Consider the following 19,986-nt stretch of genomic DNA (forward strand, 5'->3'; position numbering starts at 1 on the left):
GGATTTGGTGCAACTTTGAAACATTTCCCCATTATAAGAGATAGGAAGTGGATCGATGCAATAACTCAGTAAATATAAATGATATCAAGTGTAAATTTCTCCAGTACAGCCGTGATGGGGAGATGACCAAAACATAATGGCCACATGCTGATCAGGATCTTCTTCTGGATCCGGGAACTTACGGAAAATTTAACATGGGCTCTAATGGGGAAAAAATTTCAATCGTCTTTTTCTCCGAAACTACAGTTCTGATTGACTTCAAACTTGGTATACAGCTTCTTTATGATGATGTCAACACAAGGTATTGAAATTATTTCAATCCGGATCTGAGTCTGAATTTGGTGCGACTTTGAAAAATGTTCCCATTATAAGAGATAGGAAGTGGATTGATGCAATAAATCAGTAAGTATCAATGATATCAAGTTGGAATTTGAATTTTTAACAGATCTGATTGGAATATGACCAAAACATGGGCTATTTCTGTAATATAATAAATACACATAACTGGGTGGTAATAAATAGCATCTAGATACATTTCGCAAAGCTTTTCATTTGGACGGTTAGCTACAGGGCCATTGGTCCTATTTTTAGTGAGTCCCGTCGGTACCCGATCCATACCTGGTAGCGACAAGTCGTTGTATTTTGGGGGGCATTTCACACCGGGGGCGGGGTTACGTCCTGCGTCACTGATTTGTTTCAAGCGGGTTCTTGTGTTGGCACAGTGTCATCGGGTGTTTTCACACTGGGTATCCAGATCCATGCCATACCTGGATACGCTCACACCTTTCCTGCAGATGTTGCGTTCACAAGCATGTACCGTGGCCCGTGCCTGAGTACAAGTGGGTGTTACAGGCAGAGACATATATACATAGTTGTTGTAGCTGTTGAGGGACGTACCTATAGCGCTGCCATCTTGGTGTACAGGGCTGACAGAGGCAGAAGTGTATGTACATCTATGGAGGTAAGAGGTACACCACAATCACAATCACTGAATTTTTCAAACGGTATGATTTGTTAAAACAACACGCACGTAGATATGATACAGGATGCTTGGATGTTTTAAAAATGCTGGTTTTACTACCCAAATACAAATTCTGCATAGTTTCCAACAGACTATCTCCTGACAAAACTGTCAGATGCCGGACTTCTGCCGCTTATGGCTGTTCAACGAGTGGAACATAAACACGAGATCTGGTGGAATCAGTTTTCACAGGGCAGGTGTAAGAGTATGGAATCACAGGAGTGCCAAAATTAAAAGGAAATAAATGTGGAAATAAAAAGAGAATCAATAAAAGAAATGTGGAAATAAAAAGAGAATCAATAAAATAAATTTGGAAATAAAAAGAGAATCAATAAAAGAGAATCAATAAAAGAAATGTGGAAATAAAAAGAGAATCAATAAAAGAAATTTGGAAATAAAAGGAGAATCAATAAAAGAAATTTGGAAATAAAAAGAGAATCAATAAAATAATTTTGGAAATAAAAAGAGAATCAATACAAGAATCAATAATAAAAAATATACAAATGCAGTCATATCATTGCTTTTGCTTATTCCATTTTGACATTGTCTTTTCCTTTGCGTTTTGACATTGTCTTTTCCTTTGCGTTTTGACATTGTCTTTACCATTTGCGTTTTGACATTGTCTTTTCCATTTGCGTTTTGACATTGTCTTTTCCATTTGCTTATTGTCATTGCTTTTACCTGATGGCTCAAGCTGTCAATCAAATGGCTGTGGGTGGGTCTTTCTGTCCAGGATAACTAGTCGATACCCAATCAGATGATTCCGGCTTGACAGTGGCTATGCAGTAGCTCTGTTTATGTGTTAGCTCTCAGCGCGGGAGACCAGAAGTAGCGTCACGGACAGGACGTAGACACACATACACATGTGTCAACTAGAACCATGTCTGCATTCGTCAGTGCAGATATTTCTCCAAGACTTTCCATTACATCTTCCACCAACCTTAAAATATAGTCCGTTGGAAAATTTTCCTCCACATACCGAGCAATTGCTAATAATTCTCGTTGAACGCCTCTTCTCAATTCATCCACGTCAACCATATTTAACTTTCCCTCTTTTTACTACAGATAAATGTGTATGTGTGTCTACGTCTTGTCCGTGACGCTACTTCTGGTCTCCCGCGCTGAGAGCCAACACATAAACAGAGCTACTGCATTGCCACTGTCAAGCCGGAATCATCTGATCAGGTATCGACTAGTTATCCTGGACAGAAAGACCCGCCCACAGCCGTTTGATTGACAGCTTGAGCCATCAGGTAAAAGCAATGACAAAACGTAAATGGAAAAGACAATGTCAAAACGCAAATGGAAAAGACAATGTCAAAGCGGAAATGGAAAAGACAATGTTAAAACGCAAATGGAAAAGACAATGTCAAAATGGAATAAGCAAAAGCAATGATATGACTGCATTTGTATATTTTTTATTATTGATTCTTGTATTGATTCTCTTTTTATTTCCAAATTTCTTTTATTGATTCTCTTTTTATTTCCAAAATTATTTTATTGATTCTCCTTTTATTTCCAAATTTCTTTTATTGATTCTCTTTTTATTTCCACATTTCTTTTATTGATTCTCTTTTTATTTCCAAATTTCTTTTATTGATTCTCTTTTTATTTCCAAATTTCTTTTATTGATTCTCTTTATTTCCACATTTCTTTTATTGATTCTCTTTTTATTTCCAAATTTCTTTTACTGATTCTCTTTTTATTTCCACATTTATTTCCTTTTAATTTTGGCACTCCTGTGATTCCATATAGGAGAAGAATAAATGTCAGTGAGGAGGTTGTTAGATAGTGATATAAATCAAGACTGATAGAAACCCTCTGTTCCGAATCTGGGCTCAATTTACATTACCCTACAGCTGCTTACAAGTGAGACAAAATTTAGATTAAAAGGCAGTGTTATTTATCTATAAACTGCCTCTTTTTAGACAGAAAACAGACCTTAGACTGCATTGATTAATCTGTTAGAATACAGTATTTAATAGACGACAATTAATGCTAGATATTGGATGTATTAAATATGTAGGCCTATGGATTATGGACTAAAACTTAATGTGAACAGTGAAAGTTATTTTTTATTGTAGACCTTTTTTTTTTTTTTTTTTTTTTTTTTTTTTTTTTAACATTTCTAGCTACTACTTGTCCAATTTTTAAGGTTTCCCAAAGACTTCCCATCTCATTTACAAAAGGTATATCTGCCATTTGGCTAAATAATCAATGTCTATGATTCATCATATCATCTTTGTAAATATTTGATAAGTACTTAATGCCACAAGTTTAGTTTATTTGTCTCAAACTTTGAAGTAAACAAAAAAAAAAAAAAAAAAAACAATAAAAGCAAGAAATCAATTACATGTGCACCCATCAACGGTCATTAATCACAGAAAAAGTAACAAAATACAGTAAATGTAACAAATGTACATATGTATCAACTCATAATACACAGATTGAGAAGGAACAGAAAGAAGTCAAAGCTTATCTAGTCCTGCCCCTCCCTTACTTTCAGTGCCAAATTCTAAACCAAATAAATTTCCTTTACCTGCTCTCACAGTACAATGGATAACAATAAATAACCAATCTAAACTTTTTTCAGTCTGCATGTTTAGGAATAAAGTACAGTACACTTCCTGATGCTTAAAAATTCAGTAAAGTTTGTATTATGTCTCTTACATCTTATCAGTACCACAAAAGCTTGGAGGAAAGCTGAAAAAAGCCTGCCAGTGGACTTACCTCGGCATTTCCATGAGGCTGACCCTCAGACTTATTGAAGCTCTGGTTAGAGTGGAGAGTCTGGAGCAGGAGAAGTACAGCATGATCTGGGAGCGAAGGGCGAAGATGAGTGTGGATGCTCCTCTGGAGGATCTGAGGGAGAGAATCTTAAATATGAAGAGCTTAAGGACAGACTGGAATGCAACTCTGGTAAAATGGAAATACTGATTAGAATATTTCATATAGGTGTTTCATGTTTACACTCTGTTAGACTCCTCCTTCCTTATTATTTAAAGGGGTTTTACTAATTAGTTTGTGCAAACCTCATTTCAGATCTTCAGTTACACTTCTTGGCATAAAAATCACCCAGAGTACAGAGCAGAGAGATTTTGCCCTTACCTTCATGGTCTGCAGGCATATGTTTACTGAACAGAATCTCTCCATCTTCCTCTGCTCCATCCATCCCCATATATTACTACAGTATTCTTCATGTTGCCTAACTGTTAAATACATTATAACACTTTAGTCCTACAGATTAGGTTTTGTTACAGTGAAAATTACCGATCTAAAAGCTCATATCAAATCATCACATCACATTACGCATTCTGATACATTTGGAGGTTTCATATATTCATTTATTTATTTATTTTCTTTTTAATAAAGGTGGTGAAAGCAGCAAAGCAGGTGGTTGGCCAGGTCCAATTAGGGTAAACTCCCAAGGTGTCCGTGGTGACCCGTGTTGTCCAGGAAGAGATTGGCACAGAGGATGTGTTTTTGCTCAGGGAACATATCAAAAAAACAGGATTTGGCATTCTGTGAAAGTCTGGTAAAGGTTCATACTGTCTTTCAAGTACAACTGTGGAGATAATTCATTTAGCAGACAGGAGCAGTTTTTACCTGCTTGACTAGTTTCAGCTACTTCCTGTAGCCTTCATCAGAAGCGTCCCTGGCGTCTGGGAAATCCTCCTGAGCTGCCTACCAGACACGTCATGGCAACATCATATGATGCTTCTGACAAAGGCTACAGGAAGTAGGCGGAACTAGTCAAGCAGGTAAAAATGGCTCCTGTCTGCTAAATAAATCATCTACACAGTTACACAATTTGGCATTGACAACCACCATTCAGACCTACTGACATTAGTAGTGTCTGTTTGTCCAAATGAGACTGCACCACGTTGTAAAAACGACTTCAGGAATCAACTTATGGAACAACCTCAAAGATGAACCAAAGGCAATTACATCAAATAACATATTTGAAAGGACAATCAAAACCAAAATGTTAAGAAAATATGATGAAAGTATGAGTTAAATGTGTTATAGTTTGATCAATTTGATGTATAATACTGTTATGAAATGGACAGAGTTGAATTTTGTTTGGTAATTCAGTAATGAAATGGACAGTTTACTGTTGATATATATATTTAGGCCTAATACTGTTATGAAATGGACAGACTTTAATTTGATATGTAATACTGTTATGAAATGGATAGAGTTTATTTTTGATATGTATAGTATTTTTGTGTTTTGTGCAGGCTTAGTCAGAATTTATTTCGATATGTATCAGATTAGTTCAGTGTACTTATGGGAGCTGACATGGGAATGTATGGTCAGTAAAAAGACAGGGTAAGGGGAGGGAGTATATAAATTGAACTTCATCTTGCTCTTTTTTGAATGCTTTCTTTTTTTTATCGACTTCTCTTGTATTGGTTTTAAATGTTTATAAATTTGAAATAATCAAGCTTGTGCCAAGCAGTTCTCTTTCAGGGGTTTTAGCTTCCATAGGCCTGATTAATGAAAGGCAGCTCTTGTAAATATTCTTGTAAACTTGTAAATATATTTTTAGGGGGATTCTTTATGTTCTTGCACTTTTCTTAAATATTTAGAAGTTAAAATAATAACAATAATAATAAATAGTAATGTTGATAATATGGCAGTGATAATAGCAATATTAATTATGACTGATAATAGTCAATTATAATAGCAATATTATCTATGATAGTGATAATAATATTTAATAGTATTTTGATAATATTAATAATAACAATAATCGAATGCAATTCCCTTAAAACAATCTAAAATAAAGACCTGAACACACCTTGACATTTTCTGAGTTCTTTTTTTTTTCTATTTATGTCTATCTGTCTATCTATCCTCCATGTCTGATGTTTGTAACAAACAACCCGTGTAAATATATGTTGACAACTGAGCGATTTATGATCCCTTTAATAGTGCAAACACCTGTTTCCTCTATAGACTTAATGTGTAGTAGCAGCGAGTGGCACTGTACCAAGATGGCCGCCCTGTAGGCACGTCACTCCAATGGGCAGCAGCAGCCGATGCGGCGTCTACTTATATATGTCTATGGTTACAGGGCCAAAACAGTAGGCATGGAAGGAATTCTGTTGCTATCCAACAAATGTGGGAGTCAGAAGAAGACAAACCCTTGCGTCATCAACCGACCGTTTTGTTCATTTGTCTACAATGGCGGCAAGACAGGCAATACTTTTCTTTCTGTTAGCCTGTTTGAGACAAAGTGAAGAAGAACGGCCCTCGTTGTCCCTGATATATCACCAAGTGGTTTAGTCGATAAGGCGAGCCCGGACTGCGTGGATCCAAGGCTTTTTCAGGAGACAAGAGGAGTGCCATCTATGGTCTTGTGGTGATTTGGTCATTTCTGTTGTTGGAGTGATTAGGTCACGTCCTTTCTCCGGCAGAGATCGTTCTTACAATGCAAGATACTGTATTGGAGTCCACACAGTCCATACCCATGGCTACCTTCTTAGCTGGACTCTGGTATGGTACTCGCCCACGGAACATTTGCAGTCACATTGATAAAATTAAGCGGACTTTGGGGTCCAACGTACTTGGATATGGAATAGGGGCATTTTCACTCTGTGTTCCTGATCATCCTATTCTGGTTATCCCCTAACACTAAACCACACCCCGGGCAAAGCACATATGGTGAAATGCCCCGAAAAGAGGAGTCCTGGTAAACGACAGGTAAAAAGTGCTGCTCTTTGCTGTCATGGCAGAAACCCCACACAGCAGTTAAACCAAGTCAATAGCAGTATATTTGGCGCCATTAAAAATGCACGGGTCAGAATAATATGTATATTTGGAGATATATTAAATTAACTGGTTTGAGGTTACTTTTTTATTAAAGAGAGAAGCATTGGTCATTTGAGAATGAATTATGGATAAATTGTGATCAACTTCACGTTTATTCAGTGCACTGAATACGGGTACTCAGAAATTTAAAGTGTCATCCTTCAATATCAGGCGTGTCCACGTCTGGCTTCCAGTGTAGCGACGACACATGGAACTGACAAGTCTCATGATCCCGTCCTGAGGGATCCAATCCAACCTGGCACTCAGACGACTGATTGTACTGCGATGACAGGGCAGACGGCGAGCAATTTCACCACGGCTCAGACCTGCTCGTAACATGCCAATGGCACATTTTCTCTGTTGTATCTTTAGTCGTGGCATTTTGAGCTGGCAAAAACATTTCAGCATTTTCCTTGCTGCCTTTATATAAAATATTAATCACACCTAAAGTTACCAGTCAAGCATGACTGTACAAGAGATTCGATTCCATGTCCGACATTAGGGGATTACTTCAGACGCCAATGTTGCACACATCAGGAATGAAAAAAAAAAAAAACAGCTGTTAACTGTGTTACTCATCTCATGAGCAATATATATAAAATAGGCACCTGAGCAAATCATTTTCTGGAAATTACAGATGTTTGGACTGTGCGTTCTTAATGGCATTAAGTATATAATAGTAAAGTTACACTTTTGCTTAAATAAAGAAATGGTAAAAGGCTGCAAGTTGAGTGCCAATGTTTATTTTATTAAAAAAATAAAATACAAATGATGACCCAAACAGTACACAGCAGTCTTTTTACTAAAAACCAAAGCATTTTACTCATTCAGTGCTTTTTATTTTTTCCTCTTTTTCCACTTAACTCATTTTGGCTTTATTATGGGTTTTAAGAAAAGCAATGTAGAAACATTCTGGTTTATGTTCGTAGATGCCTGCTTCTCAAGATGGGGCGTTTCTCATTTTGGCAAAAAAAAAAAAAAAAAAATCCTCAACCATGGCACCTTCATGTGTTTGGTAGTAACTATGATTGAGACATAGTACAGTTTTCAGGTTGCTTGACAGGAAAAGAAAAAAAAAAAAAAAAAAACACGCTTCTGGTTTGACCCCAGTGTATCCTAATATGAGATGACTGTGTTCCATGTTGAGGTCGTTCATATGTATAATATATACAAATTTAAAAACTGATGGTGTTGGAGTAACTGAGGGTTAAAGGCAATAGTTAAATATTCAGTTTGTTAAAATGCATTAAGATGGGAAAAAGCTTATAAGTGACCTGACATGTTGAATGACTGCAGCAAAAAAAGGGATGAATAAAAAAGTGTCTGACATCTACTCCTAAACACACAAACGTAACATCAGAGTTTAATAACAGCATTAACATCTTCCTTCAGCAAATTAATATGATTTTCATCTGAAAGTCGGGAGTATTAAGTGTTAGTGGTAGACGGCACAGGCAAACTGTACTTCTGACAAAAACAATGCATAAACTACATTTCCTTGCATGTTTTTTAAACTAATACATGTACATAGACCAACCTAAGTAGATTACAGTACAGCGCAGTGCCACAAGTACTCAAGAGTTATATTGCTAGTACTAGTGCCCAGAGACAAACAACAGACACTGTGAAGAAAAGGAGGACGCAGCATATAACAGTAGGTGTATATTGTTGGGTTTTTTCTTTTTTTGCATAGCCTAGTTGAGTAAAGTACAATGCACTACAGAGATGCATGATGTACAATGAAGAATAACAAAGAACAGAATGGACGAGGACGAGAATGATCAAATATCTGCTTTGGCTTTATGAGACTGGTGGATCAAAACTGTGTTCAGACTAGCACTGCTTGTTATAAGATAACCCTGAGAGTGGGAAACCAAAGAGATATACAGTATATTGACAAGACGAGCGCATACAGGTGAAAACAGCGGCAGTGGCTTTGGTAAGATCATTATTCTATATTCTCCATGTGTCCCATACAGTTGAGGACAGCTTAAGTACAATTTCTGAGCTTGGTGGTCGGCAGGGTCCCAGTCCATGAGGGGTTAACAGAGCAAAGCAGAAACTGAAGAAGGAAGGAAAAGTAGTTGATGGCTGTGGGAGAAAGGGGATGTCACATCACACACCTCCGTTGAGGTTGACAGAAAGAAAAAAAGGCATATTATGCCTACTGAAATAATCATACATTATTGTATACAATCTGCTATTTTGTGACTATTGTTAAATACAAGTACAAACACACCAGAAAAAAGGAAATCCAAGTCCAAACAACAGAAAACAAGTAGACTGCAATTGAGGCTTCCAATGAAAAGAACAGAAAGCAGACTAGTTAAGTAAAATAAACGGATGTCTGTCTACGTCGGATGACTGATTTAGCCCTTTAGTCTAGGTAAACATGTAAAATTTGTGGAGGCATAGCAGTTATTTGGCAATGGTGGAAACTATGGACCTCCAGTTCATTCATGCACATTTTAACCTCTATCCTACTTTAACCCACTCCCCTATTGTCTACAACTCTACACAAGTAAGCAAAAATGCATTCTAGCCAAAAAAAGTTACAAAGAAATCTCTTTTTTTGAGTTTGTATTTGTTTCCAAAATACAAACAGGATGAATGACAACAAAACCATAGATAACGTAAGTTTTTAAACACATTTTTCTCATACTTTCAAGTCATCACAAACTACTCTTGACTAGATTTAAGAACAATAGCGAACAAGCACAGAATTGAACTCTGGTCTTTGACAATTTCAATCAGTGCCATAACTAACTAAGATACATGGTAATTTTTCAAAATTCAGCCAAAACCACCCTCAGACACAAAACCCAAGTCCCTGTATGTCACACTCTAAACAACAAAACTGAAAGGTTACATCATGTGGCTTTTTAAAGGTTTACAAAACCATATCCTTTCCTCACAAAGCAAGCACATATTCTGAGAACACGCTGTTTTTCTACTGATACAAAAAGCATCCCTCTGTTCTGAATGCAATTCCAAATGAAATTATTCAGAGACAGGCGCAACAAAGTCACATCACTACCTCTTCTCTACTAAGGAATGGGCACTTCTGTTTCTGCTCACAGAGGTTTTATTGTGCAGCTTCATGATCAAGACATTTTCTCTGTAGTTATGCAGCAAGGCAGCATGGTCGTCTGATTCTGCATCTGCAAATGGGTGTGCAGCCACGTTTACTATGTACAAGAAGTTCAGAAAATGTCACTGTCATGTGAGTATGGTCTCATGTCAAGCCCCTGGGAACTACGTGACACTAGGGCTTAAGCGTACATTGTTTTACTAGACTTTGCCATTCAGTTTTGCTTTCCTGCACCTTAGCCACAAGGCTATGTGCTGTAGCTCTACAAGTACAAGAGATGCAAACCACAATGAGAACAGAGGGTGGGGCTGTGGCAAGTTAATGGAAAGAAGAAAAACGCTTCCATGGGCCACCTGGTTCTGTGTGTCCTTTCAGAGAAATCAAAGTGTGTGGAAATTCCCCTTCAGTGAGTGACAACACATGACTTAAAGCAAGACCAGAGCTCAAGCCAAGATTTGTGACAAAAACCCTTTAAGGTCATCACAGATAAAAGCTGTCAGCATCACCAGCAACTCAGTCAAATCCATCAAATCACCAGAGCCTGCTTTTAGACCATTGTGTTATATAGTGTTTCAACTGGGTTGGAGTTTACCTGTTACCGTGAAGCTGTTTCCCAGTAAATTCTGTCTTAACAGTCTGTTTTCTGAGCTTATAAAAGGTGACACTAACCACGCTAAAAACAGCCAGCAAACATTCTCCACACTCATTATGTTTTTGTTGTTAAAACAATACCAGGAATGCAGCTGTAGTAAATAACTCCAAATCACTGTCCTCATTTATGATTTAAGATGCTCAAAATTATATCCAGCCTCAAAAAGGCCTTTAAAGCTGACAGAATGGGAAGTACGGACAGGTGATGCTGTTGAAATGACTTGTTTCTTGTTTCCTTAGTCTGAACTGGCAGATTTCAGAATGATGCTGACTGTAGTTCTTGTAACTTGTTTCATTGTGCATCTTGGTGTGACCTGGGCTTTCTGTCAACACTTACATGGCTTGGTCCAGACTTCCTGATTTCTCAGTTTGATCAGGCACAAATTCACAAGTGTGAAACCAGCTGATCTTTGGTCCAGACCAAACCGAAACATGTTCAGTTGATTTACAGAGTGAAAGCTCAGGATGGTTTTGAATAGTTTGGACTTAGAGGAAGGTACATAAGTCAGAGGAGATCTTGGACTTTCAAGTGTGAAAATGCTTTATGAACAGTCTATATTTGAAGACTGTTAATTAGGTTTCATTCAAATCCATATTAAACAGCATATCAATGACTCAAGGAATCATCAAATATAAAAAATTTAAATCTACATCCGGTGGTAACATGTTTTGTTTTTCTTAGCTCCAACCTTTCTGGCTGTAAAACACAATATTGCACTGCAGACTTTACACCCTTATAGTTAGACAAGTCGATCAGGAGCATTTCTTTGTGTGTACTTAAGTGACAAAACAACCAGTCCTTACACTCTATTCTCACATCCACTATCAGTAACTAAATTAAAGAAAATGTTGGACATTTTATATTAGTTACAAACTACTTTTGCAGTAAAGCATTTAATGATACTGTAACAGCATCTGTTAGATTGTTGTCTTGTGTTTTGCTGTGGTTTTCCTGTACAACAGTGTCTTGTACTCTTCTTTGACTACATATATTACGCAGGCGACATGCAACGCAGAGGAGCATGCAGCTAATGACAATAGATTCTGCAGCTGTGCCAGCACTCGAAGAGACTATAGAGCAGAGCCCGCATCCACCTCAGATGCACCCGCTTTCTGCTGCCAATGGAAAATACCACTGCAAATCCCCTCTCAGTGCCAAGAGCTGCAGGGGCCACAGCAGAGCCAACACTGCACCAGCTCAACTACCAGCCCTGCATTACAGCAACACAAGATATCAACACAACAACACGCAATCCAGGGCATCAAAGCCTAAACGTAAGACTGTTTCTTTTTTACCCAAACATGTGGGTGAGGAGTTGAGTGGCGAGTGTAGCCCGTTGTTAACCTTAGAATTTGATGAGCAAACACAGCAGTGACATCTGCTGCAAACAAAAATCAGAAATGAACACAGAAACTCATGCCTCATGCAAAAAAATACCAGTGCCTTTAATTGTTTACCTAACTCAGTGCTGAGCATCCACCAGATGCTAGAGCACTTTGTAGATATAAATATGCAAGACAACCTATTCCTAATGCACTAAAATAAAAATACACTCTAGTTCACACTACAGCAGCTCCTGACAGGAGCTTTGTTGCAATTCATGGTGACACCTGTGGTGTTTACTAAAGCACAGCTGGTTATGAAAAGAAATACAAGCTCAACCCTCCTTTTGAACATGTGCAGAATGAACAAAAAAATATGCTGCCAACGGCACTAGCACTTTCATACCATGGTAAATCATTAACATGAAGCCACCACAAGGCTTTTTATTGATTTAATAATAAAAGTTGGTGGCCAAAACGCCCTCCGAGCTATCTATTAAATGGAGTGAGAAGTTGAAAACAAGGGAACATCGCATGCATACAATCAATAAATCATGTAAAGCAAAGACTTGCTTCTTTCCTAGTCATGTCAACTGTAGTGGTGGCAAAGAATAGAGGGTTAAAGAAGAGGATGACAAGACAAGACAACACACTTAACCCTTTCCTGTTCCTTTCTTCTGTTATGTGAGGGTATGTGTTCCCCACACACTCATTCTGGGTGTCCCATAGGCTTCACACCAGATGCTGGTTGCCATGACCTCATAGCTGACATCACTATGCAGCTGTGCCCTACATTTCACAGCACACACACACACACACACACACACACATAAACACACACGAACTTGTGCACAAACAAAATCTGCACTCTCTTCGACTTGTCCGGCATCGTCTTTAGCCTTGAAGAGGTTTGTTTTGGACAGTTTTTTGCTTCATCGTTTTGTGTGTGTGTGTGTGTGTGTGTGTGTGTGTGTGTGTGTGTGTGTGTGTGGGCAGGGGGTGGGGGTGGGGGGTTGACCATGTTGGCATGCTCCAAGTGGATGGTCTCACCACAGGGGGTAAAGTGTGAGATGGGAGGAATGAACAGAAAAGCTCTGGCCAAAAAGGAGAGCTAGACAAAAACAGAAATATGACATCATCCGAGGATGGGGCAGGAGAAGAAAAAAAACAAAAACGGCAGTCAGTTCTAGTCAGTCACAATCAGTTGCCACCTTTTTTCATTTGACTGTAGCAAAAAAATAAAAATAAAAAAGGGAGCATCAACATGTGTTTTGCCAATTTCCCCTCCAAGCAAAAGCAAAGTAGAAACACCCAATACCATCAATTCTTTAAAAATGGGACTTCTGTCCACACAATGCATTATCCCCTTGCCCAATCTGGAGCTATTAAAGATTAGTTATCATCACCATCATCGTAGCATCGTGTCTATATATCAGTTAAAAATAAAATAAAATAAAGACAGTCCCTGTGGTGGTGGTGGTGATGATGATGATGGCAACAGCTGTTCCTTCTCACCCATCATGACACAGAGAGCTGCACTGCTTTGCTGGTTAGTTGGTAGGTACGCTGTGGATCACACCACGTGGTCTGCGGTGCTGGTGCTGGCGGTCTGGTTGGGCAGCTCTGGCGTGTGCTCCTTCTGTCTGAAGGCCTGTTGCTGCTGCAGCTGCTGCCGGCGTGCAGAGCAGCAGTCCCCGTTCGTGGCCCTGCACACGCGGTGCTCCTCGTCACTATCCTCCTCAATCCCGGAGCCCTCGTCCACATCCAGCTGGCACACGCACACCTCGATCCCTGAATCACCAGTCACGTGCCGGCGGCGAGTGATGAGCTCCTCCTCGTCCTCCTCTGGTGCCATCATGGAAACATCCGCGTTCTCCACCACGCGACACTGCACTTGGTCCGGCATCGACACTGCCTCCTGGTCTGTCGAAGAACCTGAACACTGAGTGTCCACCCTGGGCTCAATCTCAGCAGCATCCAGCTGGTTCCCTTGTGCAAGGAGTGCTGGAGCCGTCTCAGGAGGGTTTTCTGAATAAGGAGGTGGTGGTGTTGGGGGGTGGCCTACCACCTCTTCATAGTCAGGAAGCTTGCAGTCGTTCCAAAACCCTAAACATGAAATGAACATCTTACCTTACAGTCCATCTTTAAGTGTCCTAAGTGCAGGGACACATTAACAATGTAATTTCTTTCTATATTTCGATATGATAACAAGTATAGGTCTTTGTTTTTGGTGGATATACGTGTTATATGGTATATACACTGCTAAAAGTGAGCACTCATTTTATTTATCATATTGTTGTTTTTTTTTCTTACAATGTTATCCAATGTCTCTTAAGGAAAGATCTTTTAAGGTCCACTGTGCAAGTTTCTCCTTGATTTATTTTTTGCATCCTTAGAAAGCACATTAATACAGAGTTAAAATCCCTGTAACTAAAAACAAAACTGTGATGAGTGACTTTCATATTTTTTTGCTGGCTGTCACTTAATATTACAAACTGAATCATTAAGAATATATGTGGATCTCACTAATTTAAAGCCAGAGGAAAAAGCTAAACATGTACACAGTTTAGCTTTTAGGTTTAGACGGTCTTTGTTTTTCTAAGTATTAACTTTATTGCTAGTCATGGGCAAGGCTTCTGAACCTGTTCCAAAAACTATTCCTGACACACCTTACTGAGAGGAAAAGTCACAGAGGGTTACTGCTGAGAAAGATGCCTATTTTCAGACTGCTACTTCCAAATAACCAGAATAACAAAGTGGAACAGATGTGAACATCTTTCTGTCATAAGTGGAACCTTGAGAAAATGATGCAAATGAGAAACAAGAGAGATCCACATGACAATGAAACTGACAGTTTGAAAAAGAGTTTCTCCCTGGGGGTAAATGAAGTTGGTCTGTTTTCCTGTCTGTATCTGTAAGACACACATTTGGTTGGAATCTTACATATCTGCCGTTTCAACATTCTGGAAAAAAGTGAATGTTTACAGTCAAATAAAGCATATGGGCTGCATTAACTTTCTCTAAACAACTGAAGTGTTTACATTTTCACATTTTCACATTATTCTCTCTTTTTTTTTTACATGTACTTGTACAAGTTGACATGGTTTCTGTTGTGAATATGCACTTAAGAGAGTCCTTATGAGTTGTGTTCACATTCTTGACATGAAGTCAACCGTGCTCACCGGGGGCCTCAGGCTCTGACAGCGTACACTTTGTTGAGCTGCTGTTTGTGATATTAGTGGACACAATATCACATTTCAGCCAAAGTCTGAAGTGACCACTGACATTAGGATGGGATCTCTGTTGTCTGCTGTCCTTTTGGCATCATCAGACCATGACTACCAAAATAGACTAAAAAATTTGGCAGCCAATATAAGAAAACTGAAATAAGGAATAGCCCTTCTAATATATGAATGGAAGTTAACTTTACTAATTCATACTCACTTAAAATATTGTTTTCCAAAAATACCTTCAAAGGCACTGAGTTTCAAGTCTGGTAAACAGTTTTTGTGGATCAGGTATAATTGAACTAACGGCTTAAAATCAACTCAAAAATGGCTTTAACAAAAATACTTCTTGCACCACAAGATTAGATAGAACTACTTAAACATGCAATGGTGTATTTGAGTTACTTACTGTACTAACAATCATGGCAAAACTGCACTGGACTTTAACTATCACCACAAGGAAAACTTCAAGTTCAGTTAAGAATAACCATCTTCCTCATAGCACGGTTACTCACTCAGATTAAGTGGTGGAGGTGAAATAAAAGAGCTGGAGGCACCCTGGTAGGCCATGAGGCTGATCTCACGCTGACGCTGCTCTTGTTGCAATCGCATCTTAACCCTTCTGTGTCGGTAGGCACAGCAGCAACTAAGCATGATGATCAAGGTCCAAACCAGCCAGAACCCTGGAAGAGGGAAAATGGGCCAGATAAAGCCGTGGTACAGGGACACATTTCATGTTCAATAAGGTCTGTGTTGAAAACTGAATAACTAATCTCCTTGTTTAATACATGTATGAACAGGTCTCAGTAAGTACTTTCACATGACACATTACAATTTACAGAAATAAAATTTTGGGGTAAAAATACTTAAATTACTGCTGCGTGACACAGGGGCTCAAAATGAACTTTTTTTTTTTTCACTTTATGCAAACATACAAAACATGCAGATCTCATAAGAAATTGATACTAAATGAAACATACTGCTTTAGCTATGATGTTAAACTACAATTGCGATCAATATTGGATAAAAATGTGCAAATGATAAGTTTTTATGAACACATATGTTGTGACATGGGGACAAGTGGGGAACAATGACACGGGGACAGTAGTTTGTCACTTTGTTCAGTAGTCATAATAAGTAGCATTATGGCTCGTCTTGTACTCCTCTTCACCAAGTTTGGCCCTCTTGCGCTCCCTGCATCACCTCTGCCTCTCTGCTGCACTGAGCCCCACCTGATGATTTTGTTGACTGTGAATTGATGTGAACTGTATTAACTTGATATGAATGATAATGAATACTGACTGGACTGGGCCTGCTTTTATAGCCAACTACCAATAAAGCCACTAATATCGCAGCTTTCTTATTTGCATCTGTGTGATATTGGTTTCACTTTGACAAAGAGGCCATCACTAAATATTCTTGTCTGTAAAAGGTTATAATGTCCTTAGGTGCAAGTGAAGAAGCCATCACTTCAAAGAAGTGTTGAATGCACCAGGTTAACACTCTTGAGTAAGAAGCCACCATTGCAAAATATAGTTGTCATCAATAAAGTCAAGATATTGTATGAATCTACACAAGAAGCCCCTATTACTGAAGCTTGTTGTCTACACTAAATAAATACTATTTTAGTGTTAGAGAGAAACCATTTCTAGCAATGACTGTTGACTTCAGGGTCTGTAAGGAAGCCACTACTACCAAAGAACAAGATATACATCCTTAATTTATATTATATATTCACTAATTAACTTAAATAAATTAAAATATTATTTATGGTATGAAAGATACATGAGGACAAAATAATATAACTTACTAGATATCTGTATAGATTACTGAAAAAAGGTCTTAATGCTTGGAAACTGCATTGTGACACGGGGACATTGTGACATGACTGAAATTGGGGTCAATTTTTTTCAAGTCTCTCGTGCAAAACTCCAAACTTGCTTTTTAGTACTCATAAGCATTCTAAAAGATCATTACTTTCAGGAAGTTTCAGTTAAAAATTCAGATTTTAAGTATATACAAAGTAAAATAAATAAATAAAAATAGTACATTTATTGTGACACCGGGACAGGGCCACTTGACAGACATCTAATTTTCCAAACAAAAATAATGTATGTTGTGCTGATGATAGTTAAGTTTTGCTACTTAATAAACATTTTATAAATTATAATCATCATTATAAGCCATAAAACAAAGAAATTTATGAAGGTTTTGACATTATTTTAAACTTGAGAAAACTGCTTCTATATTGGCTTTTCAGTCGAAGATGTGATGTCAGTATAATAATTAGTAGTATAATTCTACATAATCAGTTACATCTATTTTTCTACAAGTGATACTGAAATTTTGTAAATGGTTCCATAAAACAGAGTTCTTAAGCTAAAAGCTGAGTCTATTTGAGAAATTATAAGTGAAACTTTAATTTTTGACACTGACATTCACTTTCGCTTGATCTGGCCCAAATAGAACTGATGCAGTCTCATAAGCGGCAGTGTTGGAAATACCATCATCCTCAACAACATTTATTCACCAGTAAAACCCATGTAGTTTGATAAATGACAGTGGATGGACACACTTGTTTTTACATTCTGTTATTGGCATCTTTGCTGAGAAAGTCCCTTTTTCTTCAATTTCTTCTGTTCTGATACAATAACCCTCAAATTTAATCTCAGCTTTTATGAACATCTAAAAGATCAGTAATTTGAAAACAGGAAATAATGATTACTCATTTCAGAAAGGTTAAATAGAAAGAAAAAAATATTTGAAAACTGTCATAAAAGTAGCATCTGGTCTTTATGGGTTAATTTTTAACATCATAGTTATCATTTGTTATATTCTAAGATCAAGCCATTTTTACTGATCAGTAAAACTCAATTTCACTGTAACAGTGAAATTGAAACTCATGAATTATAAACAGGAGTCAGCTCAGGAAATCTAGAACAGCAAATTGAAAAACACAACTATATGAAGACTATGTACAAAAATATTGATGAGATATAAGGAAAGCATATGGTTTATCTGAGTCGAGAATTAGGCAAGGAACCAGAATCAAGTCTAACTTACACCAGAGCTCATAGTAGTAGGTGCAGCACTCTGTCTCTCCACAGCAGTAGCCCATCTCACAACGGTACTGCTCATTGTTCACTCCAAAACAGAACTCCTTTCCCTTAAATACACAGAACGTGGACAAAGTGAATGACTTGAGTCAATACTCAATCACACAAGTAAACAGGAACAGTCCCGTGAGACTACTGAGTGTGAAATCGCTACAAAATGTCACTTTAGCGTTTAACTTGTGCTTTCATATTTGACAGACTGAAATGTAAAACCTCACATCAACTTCTATTATGTAAATAATCCTATGTTAATTACAATATCTGCATTGCTACTTGATCCAGAAAGTACAGAACAAACACAATCCTTCATGGTACACAAATCATCTCGAATAATATCAGAAAAAGAAAAAAATTACACTGAAAGTAGGATTTAGTAAGGCTTTCTCCTCTACTGCATATAGTGTCATCGACCGGTTAGCTAATTACACTTTTACAATAATAGTATCGGACGTAGCATTGTCATTACACTGGGAACGTAACGAAGTCAGCTGGTTAATAAACTGTAGCTAGTATTAGTTACCGAAATAACCTATAAGCTTGTTTGCGAGCCTGTTATTCTCATTTCTTTTAAGAGTAAAAACGATTTTAATGACTCAGCTTCCTTCATAATCTCAAAATGAGCCTGGGTGTCCTGTTTAGCTAGCTTCTAACTACTGTGAATAAACACGTCAATTCGCCGGGTAAGGTTATCAGTTAGCAACAGCTAACGTTAATCTCGACAGCCTTGGTTCAAGTAAAACAAAGTGGGTTAACTAATAAAGCACATCCGTTTTGTGTTGTAAGTTATATAAACCTAAACTAGTTAACGGATCAAAATATAACCGAGGACTTTGCCAAACTGACGTCATCCTCCGAGTATTACAGTAGCGGACCATGCCCTATTTCCTTTGTGGAGGAGACAAAAAGGCTCAGTGGTAGGCCTTCGCCAAGCCCCGAAGCCGCGGCCTCGCCTGCAGATAGCAGCCGACCCCGGTAGCTCTAGCGGGGCTCACCTGCACCAGACAGGTCCCGGTACAAAGCAGACCTACAATGGATCCCAGTGTTTTCTGCGGCATCTTTCTGGGTTGTCGGCCGTTGACACGACAGGAATCATATAGCAGTCGGTCGAATCGACGACTTTTTGAAGTGACTGCAGATGGCTGTTGCTCGCTAACGGTTCAGCTTTCCACACTCTAACATGTTTTTGTTGTTCCTGGGTAGACGCTACTAGTAATATGAAACTGTGATAGGCTTTTGACCTGAAGAGGGCGCTGTTTATTTGTCTACCTGAATGCGTAGGCTTGAACAGTTTTATATGCATACCTTCTTTCAAAAAACAGAAAAAAACCCTGAACTTAATGTATGCGTATGTGATATATATTTTTTGTTTTAGAACAAAAATCATGACTATAGTTTGTAATTTTATGAAGATTTATTATATTATATTATATTATATTATATTATATTATATTATATTATATTATATTATATTACAGGGTGGGGAAGCAAAATTTACAATATTTTGAGGCAGGGATTGAAAGACCGTGTATGACCAATTAGTTTATTGAAAGTCATGAGAATTTATTTGCCACAAGAAAATTTACATAATAGAAAATGTTTTTATTCTGTGTGTGCTCCTTCTTTCTCAATAACTGCCTTCACACGCTTCCTGAAACTTGCGCAAGTGTTCCTCAAATATTCGGGTGACAACTTCTCCCATTCTTCTTTAATAGTATCTTCCAGACTTTCTGGTAATAGTTT

At 38.0% G+C, this 19,986-nt stretch overlaps 1 protein-coding gene across 1 annotated transcript; it reads right to left on the reverse strand.

Annotated features, from left to right (window-relative positions):
- Window positions 1-7,634: 7,634 nt before the first annotated feature.
- Window positions 7,635-19,494, reverse strand: wbp1 (WW domain binding protein 1). The gene is made up of 4 exons (XM_030151048.1): window positions 19,239-19,494; window positions 18,194-18,296; window positions 15,646-15,813; window positions 7,635-14,009 (listed from the first exon to the last, which is right to left on the reverse strand). Exons 1-4 carry the CDS (start codon window positions 19,299-19,301, stop codon window positions 13,477-13,479), a joined length of 867 nt encoding a protein of 288 aa, XP_030006908.1. The 5' UTR covers window positions 19,302-19,494; the 3' UTR covers window positions 7,635-13,476.
- Between the last annotated feature and the right edge of the window lie 492 nt (window positions 19,495-19,986).

This window comes from Sphaeramia orbicularis, chromosome 12 (assembly GCF_902148855.1).
Source record: "Sphaeramia orbicularis chromosome 12, fSphaOr1.1, whole genome shotgun sequence".
NCBI lineage: Eukaryota > Metazoa > Chordata > Actinopteri > Kurtiformes > Apogonidae > Sphaeramia > Sphaeramia orbicularis.